General features: G+C 41.2%; 1 protein-coding gene across 3 annotated transcripts in view; it reads right to left on the reverse strand.

Moving 5' to 3' along the window:
• CCSER2 (coiled-coil serine rich protein 2) overlaps positions 1 to 23,612 on the reverse strand; it is a 221,251-nt gene that overhangs the window by 16,991 nt on the left and 180,648 nt on the right. For 2 of the 3 annotated variants that reach the window (XM_073574881.1, XM_073574880.1), the window contains exon 10: positions 14,056 to 14,140. The exons of the other annotated variant lie outside the window; for it this stretch is intronic. In XM_073574881.1, the coding sequence (XP_073430982.1) occupies positions 14,056 to 14,140 (85 nt within the window). The remainder of the gene's footprint in view (positions 1 to 14,055; positions 14,141 to 23,612) is intronic. 3 annotated transcript variants of the gene reach the window in all.

Below are 23,612 nucleotides of genomic sequence, written 5' to 3' on the forward strand. Positions count from 1 at the left end.
CAAACCTATTTGTCCCTATAGGGCCCTATATCTCTCTCCTACCTGACAGCGGAGGTTGGCACCCTCTTGATACGCAAATGGCGCCCCCGCTCCTCGGCGGCTCTCCCTAATCACCCTGTTGACTCCTATGTAAATAACATCAGCTTGGAGTACAACAGATGGCCGGGGACAAAAATATAATAGTTAATAACCCCATGCCACAAACCACCAAGACAAAAATGTAAGGAATAGTAACTGGAAAAAACTCTAATTTTTGGCAGATTTGTAAACATTTGCTTTGGGAGGAAAAGGGGTCTAAATAACCCTATTTAGGTGTCTCCCTGCCTGACAGCGGAGCTTTTACACCCTACGTTACTCTGGTGCCCCCACTCCACGTGGGCTGACCCTTACTGACCCCTACACTTCTCACCCAGAAAGAGGAAAGAGGGTGTCAGAACATATGGCCAAGGGAGACAGGGGTAATAACTTAGAATTATCCCTGAAAAAATCCCCCCCAAAGACAAAAAATGTTTTAATAATAATAGAAAAATGTATCTGCAAACCGATGTATACAGTGTATGGGATAATAGTGCATTAGCAAAGGCAGTTGCAAGTAAAGGGGGTAAGATATCAATCAGAACACATACAGACTCATTTAAATGTTCTTAAGCAGCATTAATGTACATTTCTCACATCATAGAACGCTGCTATTACCTCTAATCCCCCACAACAACACATTTTTCATATTGCATCATGCCCAAAACAATGAGCCCATTGATCGCTCAGGCTCAAAATTGCACTGTCCCAAAAAAAAAAAAAAAAATCAGCAAATTAACAAATATGTAAGAACTTAGCTCATGGCCACTGAAAAATCACCTCAATATACAGTGCCGGCAAAAAAAATCTTTACAAGTTCAATGAAACCACAAAATCTTAATATTCAAGTGGATTCAACTGTTTTATTGTGGATATTTTATTACAATTAGTATTTTGTCATGTCACCCTTACATTTTATCACCATCTGCAGTCGTTTAGGCATGGATTCAGCAAGGCTGGCTAAGTATGTGGAGTCCATGTTTACCCACAGTGTCTTCAGCACCTCCTTTAGATTGTTGATGTTGCTGGGTCGTGTCTCTTGAACCTTGCTTTTCATTAAATTCCAGGCATTTTCTATGGGGTTAAGGTCAGGGGAATTACCTGGCCACTCTAAAATGTTAATGTTATGGTCACTGAGAAACTTTCTCATGGCCTTGGCTTTGTGGACAGGGGCTCCATCATGCATAAAGTAATCACACTGATGTATGATCCAAAAAGTAAGCATGTGTTCTTCCAAAACTAATATAATTGCTTGCTTTCATAGTTACATTCTTGGGAAGGAAGTACAAACCTGCCCTGCCCATGCTTCCACTGAATGCACCCCACACCATCACACTGTCAGGGTGATTAACAGTCTTAACTCTATATTTTGGGTCATACCGTGACACGGTACTCGGACGACGCACAACCTTTGAGCCTCCCCTGACCAGCCTGAAAGTGCTCTCATCACTAAACATCACTTTCTTCCACTCTTCAGATGTCCAATCTTGATATTTCTTACACAAGGCAAGCCTTTTCTTCTTCATTGCTGCTGTGAGCAGGGGCTTCTTTGCGGCACGGCAACTTGGTAGACCCAGGTCCTTCTGCAGGCGGTGATGAATTGTCCTAGTTGCGATGTTCTGGAGGAGCACAGGGTACTTGTTTTTTTAGTTCAACAGCAGTTATAGAAGGATGTGACATCACTTCACGCTTCAGAAGCTTATCAGTCCTTGGTGAAGTCTTCTTAGGTGCGCCAGAGCCTGACTTCCTCTGCGGTACCTTCCCAGGAGGCAATGATGCCGCCGACCGCTTCAGTTGATAAATTGCTTCTCTTGACACTCCCAGATCTCTAGCTACAGCAATCACCGAATCCCCCTTCTCGAGCAGAGTCAAGGCACGAGATTTCTCTTCCATTTTAAGCTTCTTTCGACCCATTGTGGGAGATAATAAAAAACTAAGGGAGATAATAAAAAACTAAGGGAGATAATAAAAGACTGCCTAATAGCAAAACTGGCTGAGCTGCACATAACAACCAATCAGAGTGCAGCTTTCGCTTTACCAGAGAAGTGAAAACTGAGCGTTGATTGGTTGATATTTGCAACAAAGCCAGCTTTAATATTAGACAGCTTTTTATTATCTCCCCCATTGTGTACACTTTTAAAAAGTGAAATTATGATGTGGATTTTATATGTAAAGTTTTTTTTTGCTGCGCAAGTGTAAAGATTTTTTTTGCCGGCACTGTATATAGTAGGCGGGGTGATAGTACTTTGACAAAGGCAGTTTCAAATAAAGGGTAAGGTATCAATCAAAACAGATATACAACCATCTGAGTATTCTTAAACAGCATTAATAAACATTTCTCAAATCACCAACCGCTGCTATTACCTCTAATCCCCCATAACAGCACATTTTCATATTGCTTCATGCCCAAAAACAATAAGCCATTGATCACCCGGCTCAAATTGCACTATCCCCAAGTATTAAATCAACAAAATTGACAAATATGTAAGAACTTAGCTCATGGCCAATGAAAAATGCTGTTATGGGGGATTAGAGGTAATAGCAGCGGTTGGTGATTTGAGAAATGTTTATTAATGCTGTTTAAGAATACTCAGATGGCTGTATATCTGTTTTGATTGATACCTTAACCCCCTTTACTTGAAACTGCCTTTGTCAAAGTACTATCACCCCGCCTACTATATAAATTGAGGTGATTTTTCAGTGGCCATGAGCTAAGTTCTTACATATTTGTTAATTTGCTGATTTTTTTTTTTTTTTTTTGGGACGGTGCAATTTTGAGCCTGAGCGATCAATGGGCTCATTGTTTTGGGCATGATGCAATATGAAAAATGTGTTGTTGGGGATTAGAGGTAATAGCAGCGTTCTGTGATGTGAGAAATGTACATTAATGCTGCTTAAGAACATTTAAATGAGTCTGTATGTGTTCTGATTGATATCTTACCCCCTTTACTTGCAACTGCCTTTGCTAATGCACTATTATCCCGTACACTGTATACATCGGTTTGCAGATACATTTTTCTATTATTATTAAAACATTTTTTGTCTTTGGGGGGGATTTTTTCAGGGATAATTCTAAGTTATTACCCGTCTCCCTTGGCCATATGTTCTGACACCCTCTTTCCTCTTTCTGGGTGAGAAGTGTAGGGGTCAGTAAGGGTCAGCCCACATGGAGCGGGGGAACCAGAGTAACGTAGGGTGTAAAAGCTCCGCTGTCAGGCAGGGAGACACCTAAATAGGGTTATTTAGACCCCTTTTCCTCCCAAAGCAAATGTTTACAAATCTGCCAAAAATTAGAGTTTTTTCCAGTTACTATTCCTTACATTTTTGTCTTGGTGGTTTGTGGCATGGGGTTATTAACTATTATATTTTTGTCCCCGGCCATCTGTTGTACTCCAAGCTGATGTTATTTACATAGGAGTCAACAGGGTGATTAGGGAGAGTCGCCAAGGAGCGGGGGCGCCATTTACGTATCAAGAGGGTGCCAACCTCCGCTGTCAGGTAGGAGAGAGATATAGGGCCCTATAGGGACAAATAGGTTTGTGACCCTCTACCTGACATTGGAACGACTCTCTAGTGTTTGTGGCTTGATCTTGAAAATCAGCAATAAGCCTATTTTTGTTTGCCTGTTTTTTGAAGTTTTGAAAACTTTTTAATGATTGGTCAATAAAGTATCTTTTAAGGATTAATTTTTTTGTATATGAGCCATTGAATAATTAATCCAAAATTATATTTAAACAGAAAACGCCTTTCATAAAATCTAGAAAGCTCTTCAGCAATATTAATTATCAAGTTCAAATTTTATTTTAAAACAAATCTTTCGGCAGGTTTTTGTTAAGTAATTTGAGAAAATAAAAATGTATGGGCAGAGTCCCTGATTCCAGCAATGTATAACTTACTGGGCTGTGTTTTGCTGTTTCAGTGTTTTATCAACAAGATTATCAATAGGAGACTAGGCCTCACGTGCCTCCTAGTCCAACCACACCCCTACTACTGATTAGCAGCTATCTACAAGTATACAGTATACACAGGAAACTGCCAATCAGTGATGCGGGCAAGTTATAAACGGCTCAGCATTCCAAACTCTGCTAGATCTGCAGCAAAGAAAACTGTGATTCTAACAAACCTAAAGCACCCAGAAAACTAAGTGACATATAACTGGAATTAGGGTCCCTGTCCCTAAACAATGCTGCTGTCAGATTACATAGCAAAACCTGCTCACAGATTCCCTTTAAGGAGACCTCATAATATCAGAATTCTTATAAAATATAAAAATTTGTAAAAATCATTATCAGTTTTCTGTTGAAATTAGCTGGCAGAGGAACGCTTACGACATATCAGATGCCAAATGTTTCCTAAGGGTCAATTTTTTTGTCTGATGGCATTAGTTTTGCCTCTCTAGGGCTCTGCTCTGGATAGAGGAATTCTACATGTAATGACGTGGTGTACAAAAAGTGCAGTTGATTTTCTGTTAACTTTTGAAAACACAGAAATTTTATGAAGCATAAATATGGCCAAGACGCCTACCAAAAGTCAGAATTAAGGATGATTAGGTTTTTCACTTAAAATTACACTATAAAGCTAGGATTTAATATGTAATAAAACAAGATTTCCAAATGTAATTAAAGGGACAGTCCAGAATTAAATTAAACATTTGCAGTCACTCTGTGTGACTGCAGTTTGCTGAATCGTGCCAGTTATTCTGCTGTATCTCCCGCGCACCAGCATGGGGAATACAGAGCGTATGCACATTGCACACTGTCACGATTTGGCAGTCCGCATCCACATACACACAAGTGCAGACTTTTCATTCAGCCTGGACAGCCTCTTTGTTTAAATGGGGTTTCCTGTATTTATGACTACATAGGTAAGAGTATGAAATATGTTAGAAAATAAATGTCTACAATGGCAAGAGACTTAAAAGGAATCTGTCACCCCATTTTCGGCCTATAAGATGCGGCCACCACCATCAGGGGCTTATCTACAGCATTCTGTAATGCTGTAGAGAAGCCCCCGATGTAACCTGAAAGATAAGAAAAGCAATTTAGATTATACTCACCGGGGGGCGGGGCGGTGGGTGCCGCGGTCCGGGACCTCCCATCTTCATACGATGACATCCTCCTCCTTACTTCTGCCATGGCTCCTGCGCAGGCATACTATATCTGCTCTGTTGAGGGCAGAGTAAAGTACTGCAGTGCACAGGCGTCGGACCTCTCTGACCTTTCCCGGCGCTTGCGCACTGCAGTACTTTACTCTGCCCTCGACAGGGCAGAGAAAGTACGCCTGCGCAGGAGCCGCCACAGAAGTAAGAAGAAGGGAGGCACCGGACCGGACCGCAACACCCATCGGACCGGACCCCCGGGTGAGTATAATATAACTCATTTTTCTTATCTTTCAGGTTACATCGGGGGCTTATCTACAGCATTACAGAATGTTGTAGATAAGCCCCTGTGGCGTTGGCCGCATCTTATAGGCCAAAAATCGGGTGAGATTCCCTTTAAAGGAATCGGTCACCAGTTTTTTTTCTTGCCTCATCTGAAAGCAGCATAATGTAGGGAAAGAGACCCCGATTCAAGCTATGCATCACTTAGTTTACAGGGTGCTGCTTTTGTGACACAATCCGCGTTTTTAGATGCGGCATGTAGCAGAGCTCAGAAAGTTAACCCCGCCCACACCACAGCTTTTTGTATACATTGTCTATAGACAGTGAGCTGCTCATTAGAGGAGGCGTGGTCAGATCAGGGCCCACAAGAGCACCAGTCCAGGCAATGATAATCTTCTGGTGAGAAAAACCTTCAATGTATAGAAACAACAGCACACAGCATAATAAGGGACACATTAACAAAATCTGTGTCTCCACTTGCTTTCCTCAGAATACACAGTAAAAACCTCCTGATAGATTAGTTTTAATTGGAGCGTTAAGTGTATTTTTTTTATTGTTTAACCCTTTTCTGCTCTTGGCCGCATTGGCAAAAACTACTGGAAACCTGTTTAAAGTTTGAAAATTCTTTTGGCCTTTTAATTTGTAACTTGATAGTGGAATTCTAATAAAAAAAAAAATGAATTGCAACTGGCATTATTAACTGCTTGGAACAGAATGAGAATATAGCTCTGCCCTTTTTATTCTTGAAATTGAAAGGCTTACTCTATGTGCCTGTGACACACGGAATAGAAAGGGTCAAGCTCTAGTGGCGATTTCTTTGTGAAATCTGCCTATTATATGCATATTATATACGTAGACTATAAAGGATTCCTTTGCCTCCTTGGTATGGCAGGAATTAGAAGCGGTTGATTAATGAAAGCATTTTTCTACATGTTGGATTGCACAGATACATTTGACATCAGGCTGCTGATAAGAGGGATATTCTCTGGACTGCTGCATAAGAGAATACACGGGGAGTTTATTGCTGCATGCGGCCAGGAAGGTTTTGTCAGAGATTGTTTATCTTTCTCAGGATATGGGGAAATGGAGGATATTTATTTTTGTGGCCAATAAGAGTGTGATGACAGATCAGTGGCAAAATACCATCTAGGCAGGGGTTTATATTATAAATCTCCGCAAGAAGGATTCATCTCCTTCAAATGTTTGCAGGAAGGGAAGGCACACATAAAAGGACCATACTCAGGAGAATTATTAGTTTTTAACTGAGCAATAAAAGGAAAATAGGTCTTGCTTTTAAAATTCAGAATGTTATAGAATAAATGTATATAAAAAAGCTCCATTTATCAATAAGCTCATGATCCAGCATTCTATTGTTATCGATATTATACATTAACTCAGGTCCCTATCCTTCATGTGATGGCAAATAGCTAGGATATCCTATTTCTTTATGCTCAGTGGGGGCCAGATGTTGAAGACCTTTCCAAATTCTAGGCATCTAGGGGGTTTATTCCAGGACTAGTTCTTTTTCTTTTACTATGTGCCTAAAAATTAACAGGTAAGTAGTTGGTAACTACCTGCTTGTTCTACAACTACAGGCATTGTCAGGTTGGCACTGTTACACTGATTAAAATGATACTTGGGGTGAAGAAATGAGTCTTGTGGTTCTTGTGTAATCAGTGTTAGAAGTTTTCAGTTAATGATATACTCATGCTCTGGGGCAGGACTGTAGGCAGAGTCTTTTCATCCTGCTCTAAGCCAGAGAAACCAAGGAAAGACCTGCCCACAGGCCGCCTGGATGCACTCTCAGTCTCTATGATGAGGAATGTGTTTGTGCTTCGGGGAGGCCTGTGGGCTGGTGTTTCCTTGGTTTCTCTGGCCTAGAGAGGAAGATAAGACTCTGCCTACAGTCCCGCCCAGGAGCACGGGCATCTCATTAACTGAAAACGTCTAACAATAATTACACCAGAACCACAAGACGGATTTCTTCACCCCAGGTATCATTTTAATCAGTGTAACAGTTGTAACATTACAATGCCTGTAGTTTATTAGCAGAATTCTACCGACAGATTCTCTTTAAGCACAGTGTCCCTTCACTGCTGAACAATCCCATTAATTTATTTTATGTCCTAGATCAGTGTTCCCCAACTCCATTCCTCAAGAGCCACCAACGGTTCATGTTTTCAGGCTTTCCTTAGTATGGCCCAGGTGATAATTGCAGTACCTGCACAGGCAATAATTCCATCACCTGGGCAATACTAATGAAATCCTGAAAACATGACCTGTTGATGGCTCTTGAGGACTGGCGTTGGGGAGCACTGTCCTAGATGTTGGATTTTCATCAATGATATAGTGATTGCACATCACTAGGATATGCTATCAGATTATAATTTAGGAATAAACCTTTAAAATATACCCATCACAATTTTTTTTACATTCTATGTACAACTAATTTAACAGTTAATAAAATATATAGGGGTTAACAGTTGGCTTTCTACCACGCTGATAACACTGGTATACAGTGATTTTGGTGCCAACAATGTCTGAACGGTTTTGTATTATGTTCACAGTGCTGATTAAGAATATATCTTTGGTTTTGCCAGACTGGCTCTAGTTTCTGAGATATTTTAATAGTTAATTAAATACTGTAGGATTCTGGCTTCAAAAAGTTGCTTTTATAGAATTGTAAGGGTATGTGCACACGTTGCAGATTAGTCTGCGGAATGTTCTGCACAAAATCCGCATCTCTTGGCAGAAAACGCGTGCGGATTTCATGCAGATTTTTTCCCCTTGTGCTTCTGGAGGAGAGAGAAAGAGAGAGAGAGAGAGAGAAAGAGATTTTTTTCTGCAAAGTGTGCACATATCCTAAGCCTATAAATTGAAATACAAAATGATTATATGGGATATTTAATTACCCAAGACACTGCTAAAGAGACAAAAGACCAAAAGTTTTTGAATTTGTTATCACACAAGTTGCAGTGGGGGAATTCAGCACCCTTAAAATACCCTAAAACCATTCAAAAACTTTTGGCACCTGAAAAACAAAATTTGGGGTAAACCTGTGTAATTCATATGTACTTATCAATGGCCACTTTGAAGCAAGAATACTAATACATTTAGTATATTTAGGGTACAGTTGGAAGGGAATGACTGTAGGACAAAACTACTCAGGATTTACTTGCAGTCTGTGATGATGAAAGAGGCAGATCTGATTCTGTATAGATCACCTGGTACAATATTTTTAAGCTGCATGGGTAGTGTATATTAATCTGAAATATCATTTTTGTAATAGGATGTTTCTAATGAAGACTAGTTGAAAACTTGCTTCATTTTATTATTTTATGCCTTGAAGCAAAAAAAAAAAAAAAAATGGTACATGGCTTTTAACTGAAGGAAGTTGTTAAAGGTATTGATGACATCCTTAGGATATGTCATTAATATAATGTCGGTGGTGGTCAAAAACCCAGCACCTACATCAATCAGCTGTTGTGAACTCCGGCTGTACGTAAAGAGTGAATAAACAACCCTTTAGATTATAAAGGGTACTGTAAATGAGCTGTTAAGATCTATGGGCAGGACATAGATCCCCCAGAGAATCTGCCTCTATTATATATTTAAGAGTGAAATCAGGAGAGGAGACGGTCAGTCATTACATGTCTCACACGGAATATGCCTCCTTTCATTTAAAATACCATATATACTAGAGTATAAGCTGACCCGAGTATAAGCCGAGGAACCTAATTTTGCCATGGAAAACTGAGTAAGCTTATTAACTCGAGTATAAGCCGGGTATGCATTGTCCCCTCATCCCCGTCCTGCTATGTGTGGCATCTCCCATTCCTGTCCTGGTATGTGTGGGCTCCTCCATCCTGTCCTGGTATGTGTGGCTCCCCTGTCCTGTCCTGGTATGTGTGGCTCTCCCTGTTGTATGACTGGCTCATACCCCTCCCATTGTTGTATGCATGGCTCACCCTCCTCGTGCCATCGCTGCATCTCCATCCCTGGCAGCTCTTCCCCTGTGCTGAGCGGTCATGTGGTACCACTCATTAAGGTGATGAATATGCATTCCACGCCTATGGGAGTGGAGACGTGTGCTTATTCATTACCTTAATGAGCGGTACCACGTGACCACTCAGCACAGGGGAAGAGCTGCCGGCGCTGGAATAGAGATGCAGGGACGGAGATGCAGCGATGGTACGAGTATGATGTCGTCTTGAAACCGAGGGCTGCAGGTGTCACTGTGCCACAGCTGCTGGCTCCTGCCGCTGCTCTACCACTCCCCCTCCCCTGCTGGCTTTCTGGACAATAATTCGTGTATAAGCCGAGGGGGGCGTTTTCAGCACAAAAAAATATGCTGAAATTCTCGGCTTGTACACGAGTGTATACTGTAAGCTCTGGAGGGAAATCAGTGCTTAGCCCATAGATCTTAACAGCTCTTTTACATGTTAAGAAAAACATGGATTAATCTTGAAGAAATCATCAGATTGTATCACTTTTTTCAGCTTGCTAATGTCAACATTGCCATGTAGATGGCTTAGGAGTTTGATCATACTAACATATGCCTTTTTAAAGGCGACTGGGGACTAAGACACATAGGCGATTATTCGAAAAGGCCGGTCTCTGGAGGCCTTTGCATGTGTGTATGGAGAGACCTGTCTGTCACCGGCAGCGAGAGGGGAGAGGCCACCGGGGACCAGACTTTTGGGAGTCTCCGACCTCGGCAGCTTTTAATGTTTTTCTCTGAAATGCCCCAGAATTTTAGAGTCAAATATACATGGCTGAAATCATGAAGCCAATGGTTCAGACATGTAAATGTATCTGCTGTTAGGTTCCATTTTAGAAATGTAATTTTGGTCCAATGGCTTTTTAAGCTTTGTTTTTCATTCTTTTATCTTAAGATGTGCCATAAACTCTACATTGTATTTTCTGTACATAGACTCATAAGCTAAGAAGAGCCTTCGATACTGCCATCTTCTTGTGGGTGGTAACGGGCAACAGTTGAAGAAATAAAATTCCCAAGTTTATTGTGAAATGCCTTAATCCTGCCTCCAGGCAAGTTTAGTATTTAAAATACGATCTAAAAACATTTCATAAAATGACCTCATGTCTATTGGAAACCAGGGAAGCCAGAATCCTACAAAACCATGTAATGTGAGAGGCTTGCAAATAAAAGATTCGAGTTTCTTGGAATTCACACTTTGTAAACTAGAAAGTTCATTAGAACACTTCAAAAACACTGAGAAAATGTGTTCTAGGAATCAAATTATTATTTAAGGCTTCAATATCATGCTAATGTGCGGAGTTTATTGCCTTATTGCTGGCCTTCCTTTGGATGCACGTTTCGTCTAAGTGGCAATTCTTTTTAAATTTCCCAGCGGTGAATTGCTAATTTGTTTTTCAACATTTCAACCTGGACTGGGACTTTAATGATCTCGCTGTATAATATATGTTTATCTCAATTTGTGTTTGGTGTATAAGTGTCCTCAAGGGACTCTGTAAGCAACAGCTAATAAACCTCAAATCCTCATCACAAACCTGGAGGTGGGTAAATCAATTCTAGGACTACAATCTGTTTGTTTTTCACAAGCGATTTGTACAGTTACATATCTACTTACCATTCCGGCATGAAAACTCACACTGCTTGGAGGATAAAATGAAGAAAAATGCAGAGCACAAAATTCAGGCATGCCATTAACATGTAAAAGGGCTGTTAGCAAAAGCCAGAGGTGACACATGCTCCAGATGTTACCGGACAATACTATGGAGTCAGTAAAGGGAAAATAAGCCATTCCGTTCATCAACCTTTCATTAACGCTCTTCCTTTTGGGGGGCCATGGGCAGATTACAACAAAGGCCTGAAGAAGACATCAAGATGCAGCAGAATGGAAATATAGCAGAGGCATTCATCTTCTTAGAGAGGGCCAACTACGATACTTGCTCTTTTTACAAATGTTCTATAGAATAGCATTAGGTGCACCTTACTAACACACTATTATCAGCAGATCAGCCCCGATGTTGTAGAACACTGCGCACAGCACAGGAAACAACACGTGCACCGAGAGACGAGTCCGGTCATAAGTGCTTCCATCTGCGGCACTGTGGCTATATCAGGCATGTTATCATAGATAGTTTCTTAACTACATGTGTACCATACCGCTCCATGGCTTTTCTGTGTGTAGAGCAGATTAGCTCTATTGAAGCTTTTTGGAATTATCCAGACCTGTTACCGACATCCCGATGTGAACAAGTTAAAATATACGAATAATGGATCCAAGTGGATTTATAATCATGGAATTCAGAGGCTATGTCTAATATTCTTAATAATTTATATTAGGGGCCATATTATTCTTCGTAATTCACTTCATAATCTCTTTTTTCAAGAATTAGGGGGAGCTTCGAGGTCACCATTGATTGGCTGGTATATGATTCTGATGCATCTCTATTATGTGCCCTATGGCTGCACTATACTTTATAGGGGCACAATACAAAACAAAAAAAGAATGTGCACTTACACTTGCCGATGCATGGTGTTAAAGAACCGCTGATAGGCAACATATTTGCCGGTCAATAGTCATTTAATAGTCAGACAGATATCAAGATTCAGATGAGCACAGAACAATCAGTAATAGATCGTTCTGTGCACATTGGCTGCGCTGTTCTCAGCATCACAGATCCAGGTTACATAGGACAATGTGCTGCTGAGAATGATTACATTTTGGGCAAAGCAAAAAATATCATGTAACCTAATGAATAAGCTTTTTACTTGTTTGTCGAGTGATCGGCAGCCGATTTACAACAAATGATTATCAGGAAACAAGTGTTCCTAGGAGCCCCTTATCCCCGATAATTGTGCAGTAAAAATGCACCTTGGGAATAATTTTTTAATAAGTGATGGAGTGACTTATTGTAGTTTTTCAGAGGTTAATAAAGAAGGACTTTCCTGCAAAAGTAATAGGACACTGACTGAGGAGCAAAATATGAGCAGTGTCCATATAGTGTCTCTCATGATACCGGTATAATTGCCATGATCTAACATCAGAATGTGAAAATGACACAAGTACTGTTTGCAGACACCAAAAGGTTTGTGAAGTCCAAGCCACCATCAGCCGCTGAATTTGTTCGTATTCTCTCTAAAGGTGTCCATATTTTCCTGAGCGAAAAGAGGATTTGTCAACAATGCACGCACCTTATACTTACTACCTTGTTGGTGGTCACAGAGGTGAAGATGATGGGCTGGCCACTTCTATGTGCCCCCAATGCAGCGTCACTGACATTTTCTAGTTTTAGTCCTCTCCTGATGGCTTACAACTCACGTGTAGTGTAGCTGGGTGAAACCGCCTTGGTTACATTCGTGTGCCGCACACGCACAGAAGCCACCAACCCATCAGAAGAGGGTTAGAAATAGACAACTACGGTGCGCGTGTGCACACTTGGACTGGCATGTGAGTTGGTATACTGTTCTTATAGACAGATTGGGTTGGTTTTGGGCATTGCCAACTTGACTCCCCAGAGTGTCCACCTCCTCACTTTAGCAAGGTAATTGGTATATGGCATACATGTTGATTTGAATACATTTTCTTTTTTCAAAATACTCTTTTCACTGTGGCACATAAGGAACACATGAATAATCCAAAAGTTAAATAGCAGAGGTTTGAAGTGGATAATTACATACAATGTAAAGAAGCACTGCTCTCTCATCAAAGTTTTTATCCTCTTAATATATTGCATTCATCATATTATCTAGCACTGTGTACTTACAATTGCTCATTTTGCCTTTCTACCCTGATCTATTCCATTAGGTCTATGACCTCTCCTGATTAAAAAACGACTAACGGAATCCTTCTAAGCTCTAGCTCTATGTAGTAAAAGGAGGTCAAATTTCTCTGCATCACTCATGAGTCACTGCAAAAGTTCTTGGCGGGGAGGGGGGGCAGCAGCTGGGTAAGGAGCCGAATATGGGAATGATTTATGCAGGAGACAAGACTTCCTGTTTCTACATACAATGGAGAAAAGAGAATAATTAACTGGGAAGAAAGGCAAAATGAGCAATTGTAAGTACACAGACGAGAAAATATATTTAGAGCATAAAACTTTGATGGGAGGGCTTCTTTAACATGCTTGGAGGCCTACTGTACACCTGTAAGCGGCATTGGGTAAGTAAATAAAGTTCAATCTTGTCGCATAAAAAATCCTATGTAATATACATTTTTTGTTGGACTCCTCACCATTTTAAGATCTGTACTTGGTATCAGTGAACAGACAAATTCATGGACAGTAATTAAGCTATATTTTAACAGATCTGAAACTTTACGCTTATATTGCTGCAAACGTGTGCTAGCTCACATTGTCATATTGCAGGCCCCAGAAAAGGAAGAGCGATATTAGGAAATGGCTCAGATGGTCTTGGCAAGTGATTGGTAATATACTGCTCAGTAAAGGTATACGCATTGTTTTAGCTTGAGTCAACAAAGCATTTTTTGTTAGAACCGACTGGTGTGCAGTTCCATTTGGGCAGGGATGCTAGTGAGGACAGGTGCATGCACAGCATTTAATAGGCAGATATTTAGGGTCAGGAGGGATGAGTGAGGGGAGCACAGACTCACTCTGTCTGCGGTGCGGTGGACCAGTCCGAGGACTTCCCTGGTATGGGCCCTGCCAGGGAGAGAAGGAGGGAGCAGAATACCCACTCTGTGCAGAAAAAAAGAGGGGAAATTGGATAATAAAAGTAGGAAAGGGGGAGGAAAAAGCGTCACGAAAGCCAAAATACAGAGTACCGGCTTATAATTCACTTAATAGAGCAATGTTTTAACCAGAACATAACACTTACTGTTGCTGAAGAAATAAAACAATAGTAGAAGATTAATTCTAGGCAAGAATCAAGATGCACAACAAATGTAAAGTTTAAAAGGCAACATAGAAGCATCATAAAGTATTCAGCTGCAAAAGTAATCACAGGAGTAATCAGAGCTCTGCTCACCCCGACCTTCTAGGTTCCATTTCTACATACAACCTTGCAAGAACATTTTACGTGCAAACCCCTAGAATTAAAAAATAACTGTTTCTTCTGTTTTTGTAAAACCCAAAGGACAACACATATGGTTTCTCAAGCATTTATTAGGAGGTAATGTATCAAACTTCTTTCCTGGAGGACTGTAGATGTTTCCCAGGAGAACCCCAGACGTGTAGACCGCTCATGAAAGGCTTTAGTCTGGTGAGCCCACTATACAAAAAGTAATAGTCTAAACAAGTGCTTCTCAAACTGAGATACTAGCCTCACCGGTGACACTCTAGCTAGATGTTAGTGAGGCGTAGCTGGGGAGGCATAGAAGTTGAAAGACAGATTACGTTAGTATGTTGTTCCCCTACAGGTCGAGAGACTCAGACATCAACTGGGTTTGTTAGGGACCATGCACCACCAGTGAATACCTGTGTGGGTCAGCTTTTCCAAGCTGTAACATGTATTCTCCAGAAGGCAAAGAGTGCAGCGGTTTTGATAAAAACATAGATTTTATTTAATCCATCCATAAAAAAAACAGATTGCAATATCTCGTGTTTAGGAATGTAGTAAAAGGGGTGTTGTCAAGTTATTAAATCGCATTAATTAATTAGATAGCAGGACAATAAGCAATATTGCGCAAAACAAACCACTGATTGATATATTGCAGCGTCATCTTGCACTTATTTATAGTTCTACTAATATTACAGTATTACTATTCACCAGAGCTGTCACTCCAGAAGGAGAGCCTGTCCTACCAGAAACGAGGAAGTAAGGAGACCGCATAACTCTGATTGTCCACTACTAAAACAACCCCTTCTTAAACTAAATGTTTGGCCCTGATAAAATAAAATAAACCTATACTCCCCTCCCGTGCTAGCTCCGTTCCAGTGGTGTTAGCACTTGCGGTCCTGGAGCTGTGATATTGCCATGACACGTGATGCCCGATGCCCAATCAGCGCTGGGCGTCACTGTATGTTCATTTCGACAGGAGGTGGAGACTGTGACGCCAGCGCTGATTGGGCGCCGGGCATCACTTGTCATTTCACCGCATCCCAATCCCGGGACCACGAGCGCAGACACTATGGGCACAGAGCCGAAAAAGGAGGCGAGTATAGGTTTATTTATTTTACTGGTGCCGAACATTTAGTTTAAGAAGGGGTTGTCCTAGTAGTGGACAACCACTTTAGAGAAAAAACTAAATGCTGTTTTCTTATACGTCAACATGTACATTTCATTTTAGAGATGGAGAAGTACGGTTTTTGAATCATTTTTAGCATTGCTTTGTTGAACCAGTTTGAGTAAATGAAAAATTAAAGACTCACTTTGTGTTTTCATTTAGTGTGGGCAGATATGCTTGCCAAACATCAGCTACAACAGTGATATCAGTAAAAAGAGGCGCGTTTCAGTTAACATGTAATTCAATGGTGGTCTCTATAGAACAATTATATCCAACGCAGGCTAAATTAGCTCATGGATACAGGACTATGTACATTTGAAACAAGCGATATGGAGCCTCATCCTAAAAAAAAAAAAAGAAAATCCCAAAAACCTAACTCTTAAAGACTACAAAACAGCACACTGCAATGATGTCATCTAGATGTCTTATCACATTATTTTATAGACAAAAACAAGCTTCTATCTCTTTCTATATCAAAAATATCAACCTCGTTTATCAGATAATTGTCATGCTTTGCAGATTCACATTTTTCACGGAAAATTAATGTCACCATCTGGTCTGTCAACTTTCAATTTGGATGCTCACATCAAGCTTACGCCAAGTCACACCTGGGGAAAAAGTGTGGCCTGCGGGTCACATTCGACCCTCTGGCTGTTCCAGTTCAGCCTGCGGACCAAGACAGCCGAAGGGCTGAAACAGTGGCCCATGGGCCGCACCATGCCCTCCCTCACCCACCGCCACTGCCCACTCCCTGTTATCACCACTATCTGCATTCTCAGGATGCAGAAATTGGTGAATACATCAGTGGAAGACGGTGCCGCGGGCTCCATCTTCCAACAATTAGTGTGCGAGACAGCAGACAAAATGACTTCATTTCATTGAGATGCTGCTGAGACAGGAGCAGAGCTCCGGGGAAATAGGACCGAAGTGAATACGTGTTGTTGTTTTTTTCATGTGTATGAGATATTTTTATGTATATAGGAGGCTATGCAGGGCTCAAAGAGTATATATGGAGGCTATGTGGGGGTCATACTATATATATAGGAGGCTATGTGAGGGCTCATACTGGATATAGGAGGCTATGCAAAGGCTCAAACTGTATAGGGAGGCTATGTGGGGGTCATACTGTATATAGGAGGCTGTGTGGGAGCTTACTGTATGTAGGAGGCTATGTGGGGGCTCATACTGTATATAGGAGGCGATGTGGGGCTCATACTGTATATGGGAGGCTATGTGGGGGCTCATACTGTATAAATGAGGCAATGTATGGGGCTCATACTGTATAATGAGGCTATGTGGGAGCTCATTTTGTATACAGAGAGGCTATATGGAAGCTCAAAATGTATATAGGGGCCATGTTGGGGCTTATATTTTATATATGAGGCTGTGTGTGGGCTCATACAGTATATAGTGGGGCTTTGTGCGAGCTCATACGGTATATAGGGGGATGTCAGCATATTTAGTTCTGCTCAATATTAAGTGATACAATTAATATTAATAATTACACTATGTTAATATTAACCTTGAGTAGAATTAATTTCAGCCTATTGCCACAACAGTCACGGTCCCTCGTGTAGCCCCTCAGGAATATTAATTTCCAATCCCTGCTACAAGTGCATCACGGCATCAACTCTCTGCTATACATCTTGAACATTTCAACTAACCAAACAAAATCAACTCTTGTGGCAAAAGAAGAACATGACAAAGAAATGTTTTTGTCACTAGTCCATCCTCATCTAACAAGTAATTCACAGCATTCTTAGCTTTAGCACTCTTGGTAAAGGTTTTATTTCCAATATCACATTGAAATGGAACTGGTCAGCAGATTTATGCTGCCCAAACCATGGACATCAAGAATAAGAGGATGGCACTTCATAGAAAATTTGGTTAGAAGATTTTCTCAGCTGTGCTAGAAGCGATTGACAGGTCTCTCCCATGTAAAGAGATTCTAAGAATACTTTCTTTGAAACACGGGAGTTTCAGAAAAACATATACTTGGTTGATACCATGGTTTGGGCAACAGGAATCAACTGACCGGTTACCTTTCAGCAGGTTTTCGAGTTCTTAAAATCGCTAATATTTGGAGAAAAAATATCTACTTAGCCCAATTTCACATCTCCATACATCTTAGCCGGAGTACGGACAGCAATATCTGGACTGGTTTGCAGGTCTCCAGACTCATACTGAGTTTCTGAGCTCAGGTTAACAAACCTGAAGCCAGTGCCTGGATTTCAGTCTCTACTCAGGTGCTTCTCAGAAAATAAGAATATCATCAAAAAAAGTTAACTTACTTCAGTTCTTCAATACAAAAAGTGAAACTCATATTATATAGAGTCATTACAAACACAGTGACCTATTTCAAGTGTTTATTTCTGTTAATGTTGATGATTATGGCTTACAGCCAATGAAAACCCAAAAGTTATTATCTCAGTAAATTAGAATACTTTATAACATCAGCTTGAAAAAATGATTTTAAAATCTGAAATGTTGGCCTACTGAAATGTATGTTCAGTAAATGCACTCAATACTTGGTCGGGGCTCCTTTTGAATCAATTACTGCATCAATGCAGTGTGACATGGAGGCGATCAGCCTGTGGCACTGCTGAGGTGTTATGAAAGCCCAGGTTGCTTAGATAGCAGCCTTCAGCTTGTCTGCATTGTTGGGTGTGGTGTCTCTCACCTTCCTCTTGACAATACCCCATAGATTCTCTATGGGAATAAGGTCAGGAGAGTTTGCGGGCCAATCAAGCACAGTAATACTGTTGTTTTTAAACCAGGTATTGGTACTTTTGGAAGTGTGGACAGGTGCCAAGTCATGCTGGAGAATGAAATTTGAATCTTCAAAAAGCTTCTCGGGAGCGGAAGAGGGAAGAATGAAGTGCTCTAAAATTTCCTGGTAGATGGCTGCTCTGACTTTGGTCTTGATAAAACACAGTGGACCTACACCAGCAGATGACATGGCTCCCGAAACCATCACTGATTGTGGAAACTTCACACTAGACCTCAAGCAGCCTGGATTGTGTGCCTCTCCACTCTTCCTCCACACTCTGGGACCTTGCTTACCAAGTGAAATGCAAAATTTACTTTAATCTGAAAACAACACCTGGGACCACTGAGTAACAGTCCAGTTCTTTTTCTCCTTGGCCAAGGTAAGACGCCTCTGGCGTTGTCTATTCGTCATGAGTGGCTTGACACAAGGAATATGACACTTGTTGTCCATGTCCTGGATACGTCTGTGTGTGGTGGCTCTTGAAGCAATGACTCCAGCAGCAGTCCACTCCTTGTGAATATCTCCAAAATTTTTGAATGGCCTTTTCTGAACAATCCTTTCACGGCTTTTTCCTTCCACTCAACTTTCCATTAATATGCTTGGATACAGCACTCTGAACAGCCAGATTCTATAGCAGTAACCTTTTGTGGCTTACCCTCCTTAAGGAGTTAGTCAATGACTGCCTTCTGGACATTTGTCAAGTCAGCAGTCTTCCCCATGATTGTAGAGCCTACTAGAACACTTAGGAAGCCTTTGCAGGTGTTTTTGTTAATTATTTTAATTTACTAAGATAATGACTTTTGGGTTTTCATTGGCTGTTAGCCATAATCATTGGGTTTTCATTGGCTGTTAGCCATAATCATTAACATTAACAGAAATAAACACTTGAAATAGATCACTCTGTTTGTAATGACTGTAATATGGGAGTTTCACTTTTTGTACTGAAGAACTGAAATTAACTTTTGATGAGATTCTAATTTTGTGAGAAGCACCTGTATTTCACTGCAAGTTTGACTAAGCAACACTACTAATTTAGTGTTTTACTTCCAATGTATAAATCAATTACAAGCACATGAGCTCTCTTTATCTCTGTGACTATTGATTGGCAAACAAGAAGCCCTGGAAGCATGATAATGGGGCATCATGGGAAATATAGGCTAACAGGTCTGGCTGCCAGCCACACATACTGGCAATATTCATTATTATTTTCTTATGATGCTATAATTTAGGACACTGTACCGGAAATAAAACGGAGACTCTTTACATAGTACTAGCTGGGGAAAAAAAATAATAAGTAGAAAAATATGAAGATAAAAGGAGAATTTGCTATTTTATAGAGCAAAACATTGGCTTAGAAGTTGTAACTAAGAGCCAGAGCTCAAACATTTCTAAACAAACCACAAGACAAGAGTTAATATGGATGATGCTTAGAAGAATGACAAAACGTTAGAACGTGTAAGAAAAAAAAAAATAGTAGAAATGAAAATAGGTGAGAACCAAATCTCGTGGTTGTGTTAAGGCAGTGATGCAAACAGAAGTGAAAAGGCATCTTTTACTTATAGACACATACTAAAAATTTCTACCAAAACTGATCTTCTATATATCTTAATAAAATGTTCACTGGAATCAACAAGTGGCTTGTCATATTACGGATCATTACTAACTAGTGAATCGATTTGCAGGATCCGAACCAACATATCGAGACGCCTGAAAAACCTACCTACACAGGCCTCGATTTTACAGTGTGAGGCACACAAGATGTCTCCTACCATATAGAATCCAGCCATTTCTTTTGATTTGGATTGTTGCAGAGTGACATATCAGAAAAGACAGTGGCCATTCCTGCGGGATCCTTGCAAATCGATTCGCTCCTCTCTATAAATAAATGATCACTTGGAACTGACCGATCCAGTATGTAATAGACAAAAAATCTGTAATGTCCATTAATGTTCAAAAAGTCCAAAACCTCAAAGTTTTATGGCAGATCAGGTTAGCAAGTACTGACTAGCTTTTACAGACAGCACTAGATCACTGGCTCTCCAAGTAAAACAAAACACTAACAAGGTGATCGTGTGATCGCTTGTACTATGTACAGAAATACTTGAATACTGCTGTACATAGAAAAAATTCAGGGTGTTCTTTGAAGCTTAGGTCAGGTTCACATTGCGTTTAACCAGCCCGGTCAACGCATAGCGTTGACGGCCTGCGTTAATGGTATAGCATAACGCGATCGCGTTATGCTATACCTGCTAGCGATGACGGAGCCTCAGAAGCTGCAGCCCACGTCTGAGGCTCCGTCACTGAATGACGGCATATCGAGAATGCATGCCGCTTTACGGCATGCGTCGCGATGCGCCCGATAATGGGGGTCAATGGCAGCGTTAACGGACCACGTTATGCCACGGTGTAACGCAGTCCGTCTAACGGACTGCCAAAACGCAATGTGACCCCGGCCTTAGGCACAGGCTGGGTTTCCATGCACCAAGGTAATAGAAGACGTGGTGTTTTTTCAGCAGACCACCAGCTGCCATAACAATCCATCAGCAACCTGCGACTGCCGAGGTTACAAGGCACTGTGAAAAAGGGTCCCCCCAAGTCTGCGAACCAGGGCTGTGGAGCCGGTGTCCATTTTGGTGGAGTCTGTTTCAAATGGACCGACTCCAACTCCTACAAATATATAATAAATTGGGTTCAGTGCAGGATGTGCTGTAAATGATTTCATAAGAATTTGGGAAAGTTCTGAAATGTCCTATAAATGTCTGTTCTGTTCCTGATCTAAGGATCTTGGCTTTTAGTTGAGATGAATCTGTGCTGCACTTTATGTACATGCTCAGTAGTGACCAGTGCTGTGGAGTCTGAGTCGGAAGTCATGGAAATGGAGGAGTCTGAGCTGGTGGTTTGGTTTACTGACTGCACAGCCCTGCTGGGCACTAAGTGCACCAGTCACAGATTGACAGCAGTATTTAAAGGGAATCTGTCACCCCATTTTTGGCCTATAAGCTGCGGCCACCGCCATCAGGGGCTTATCTACAGCATTCTGTAATGCTCAAAAATGAGTTATATTATACTCCCTCGGGCGTCCGGTCCAGTCTGATGGGTGTCGCGGTTCCCTCAACAGGGCAGAGAAAGCACACCAGCGCAGGAGCGCAGCATGAAGCAAGGAGGAGGACGTCATTTCTAGAAGATGGGAGGTGCCGGACCGGAATGCGACACCCACCACACCCGCCCCCCCGGTGAGTATAATCTAATTTGCTTTTCTTATCTTTCAGGTTACATCTGGGGATTATCTGCAGCATTACAGATTGTAATGTTGTGATATTATGTTCATTCTTTGCAGCATTTATATAGAGGCTTTTCAGGAGGCTTCCAGGCGAAATCTGCCTGGAAAAGACGTCTTGTGCACACAACCTTATAGTGATTTTCCAGCTTCACAATAAAATGGAAGACGACTAAATCAACATTGCTACCTACCGCTATATCAGAGCTGCCCCTCAGCTGATCACTACTGATCTTTGTGGTCACCTACCACTGCAATGTCAAGTCTCCGGCATGTCACTGCTGCAGCCAATCACCAGGCTCAGGGGTCATGCTGATGTGGATGGCACAAGACCATCGTGCATAGTGATTGGCTGCAGCGGTCATATGTTGTAGACACAAAAAAAGCGCTACAGCCACGTCAACAAAAACCTGACGGAGATGGGTGGAGGGGCATCACTGGGGTGGCGGTAGCTAACTAATGCTGAATTTGCCATTTCCAAACACTTTGAAGCCATTCTGCGCTAAAACTGGAGGGCCCCTTTATTATATTGTAATCTGTGATTCAAATACATTTACACAAAACTAGGTCACATTACATCAAAGGGTAATGACGACTCCGGAGTGCAACTACAACAAATTATTTCAAGAGAGTCTTTAACAAGCGCTTACTAATCTTACAGATTATCATAGCAGCTTCAGATATCCATGAAAATGGCTATAACCACGGCTATTAGGATTACTTTAATTAAAAAAGACTTTGTTTTACAATGTGGCAGTAACCATGAAAGACAACAGACGGTGGGCCTGGACTGTGTGTCCCTTGCCTCATCAAGAAATATATTCTTTGTACTGCAGCACTGAAAACACAGATTACTATGTATACTTCATTAATGACTCTACGGTTTCCTAATGCACCACGTCACAGAGGAGTGACTAGTCCTTTTCTGGCTTCTTCTGTATCCATCCAGAAACATGAGCATCTTCTGGTATCATCCTTCCTTCACTAAAGGGTTATTCCCATCTTCTTGGATAATAGAAATTGCAGCGCTCTTGTAAACCAAACTTTGCAATTTACAGGAACACCTTTAAAAATACAATGACCTAAACTTTCCAAAAAGAAAGTCCCACTACAATATGCGCAAGGTGCTTTATGAGTCTTCTAAGTAATGGAGAAACATTGGTTGAGGTTTCACACCAGAAGAACCCATCTTCGAGAGCCTTTATGTGGGTTTGTAGACATCTTCAAGATTACACACTATCTAGGATATATTTCCCAATTTCCCAGTATAAACACTGCTAATCTAGGACACTAAATCCCATGTCAACTGCTACAACACAGGTGGGCCGCACAATTAGGCTATACATCGGGCAACAAGCACATTCAATGGATGAAACATTTATATGCCTCAAGGCCACATGTAAAATAATAAGCAGTCCTTAAAAAAAAAAAAGACACTTCTAATCAATGTATGCAATCCCGTAATATACTAGATTGTTATATATTCTAATGCAGAAGAACATATATTTTAAATCAGAGTTGAGTAAAAGGTTTGGTGCAGCCCTTGTACAGCGTCCTGCCTGGTTCTACTTGGCAGCCTTCACATCTGTGGCCAGAATCCTTGACCTGGCATCCTGGACAACTCTTACGCCTATTAGCCCCATGTGACACCATTACACATGTTATGCCTCATCAGTATCTAGTAAGCAGTGCCGGGCCGAGAATGCTGACCACAAAAGACTGCACTTGTCCCGCTGGCACGGAGGAACAGACTAGACGCTGGATCAGGACAACACAAACATTTTTGCTCAACTTTAAAAGGAAGGCTGAGGGTCCCACTTTCAATGAAAAGGTCCTCAAAGTGGGGACAGCACATAAAAAAACTCATCAGGTACTCACTCTCCCTGTGTCCAGTGCCAGCTCCCTGACAGTACTGTTTTTCTGGTGTTGTGACTAACC

Source organism: Dendrobates tinctorius, unplaced genomic scaffold (genome assembly GCF_039654945.1).
Source record: "Dendrobates tinctorius isolate UK_male_01 unplaced genomic scaffold, ASM3965494v1 ptg000040l, whole genome shotgun sequence".
Classification (NCBI taxonomy): domain Eukaryota; kingdom Metazoa; phylum Chordata; class Amphibia; order Anura; family Dendrobatidae; genus Dendrobates; species Dendrobates tinctorius.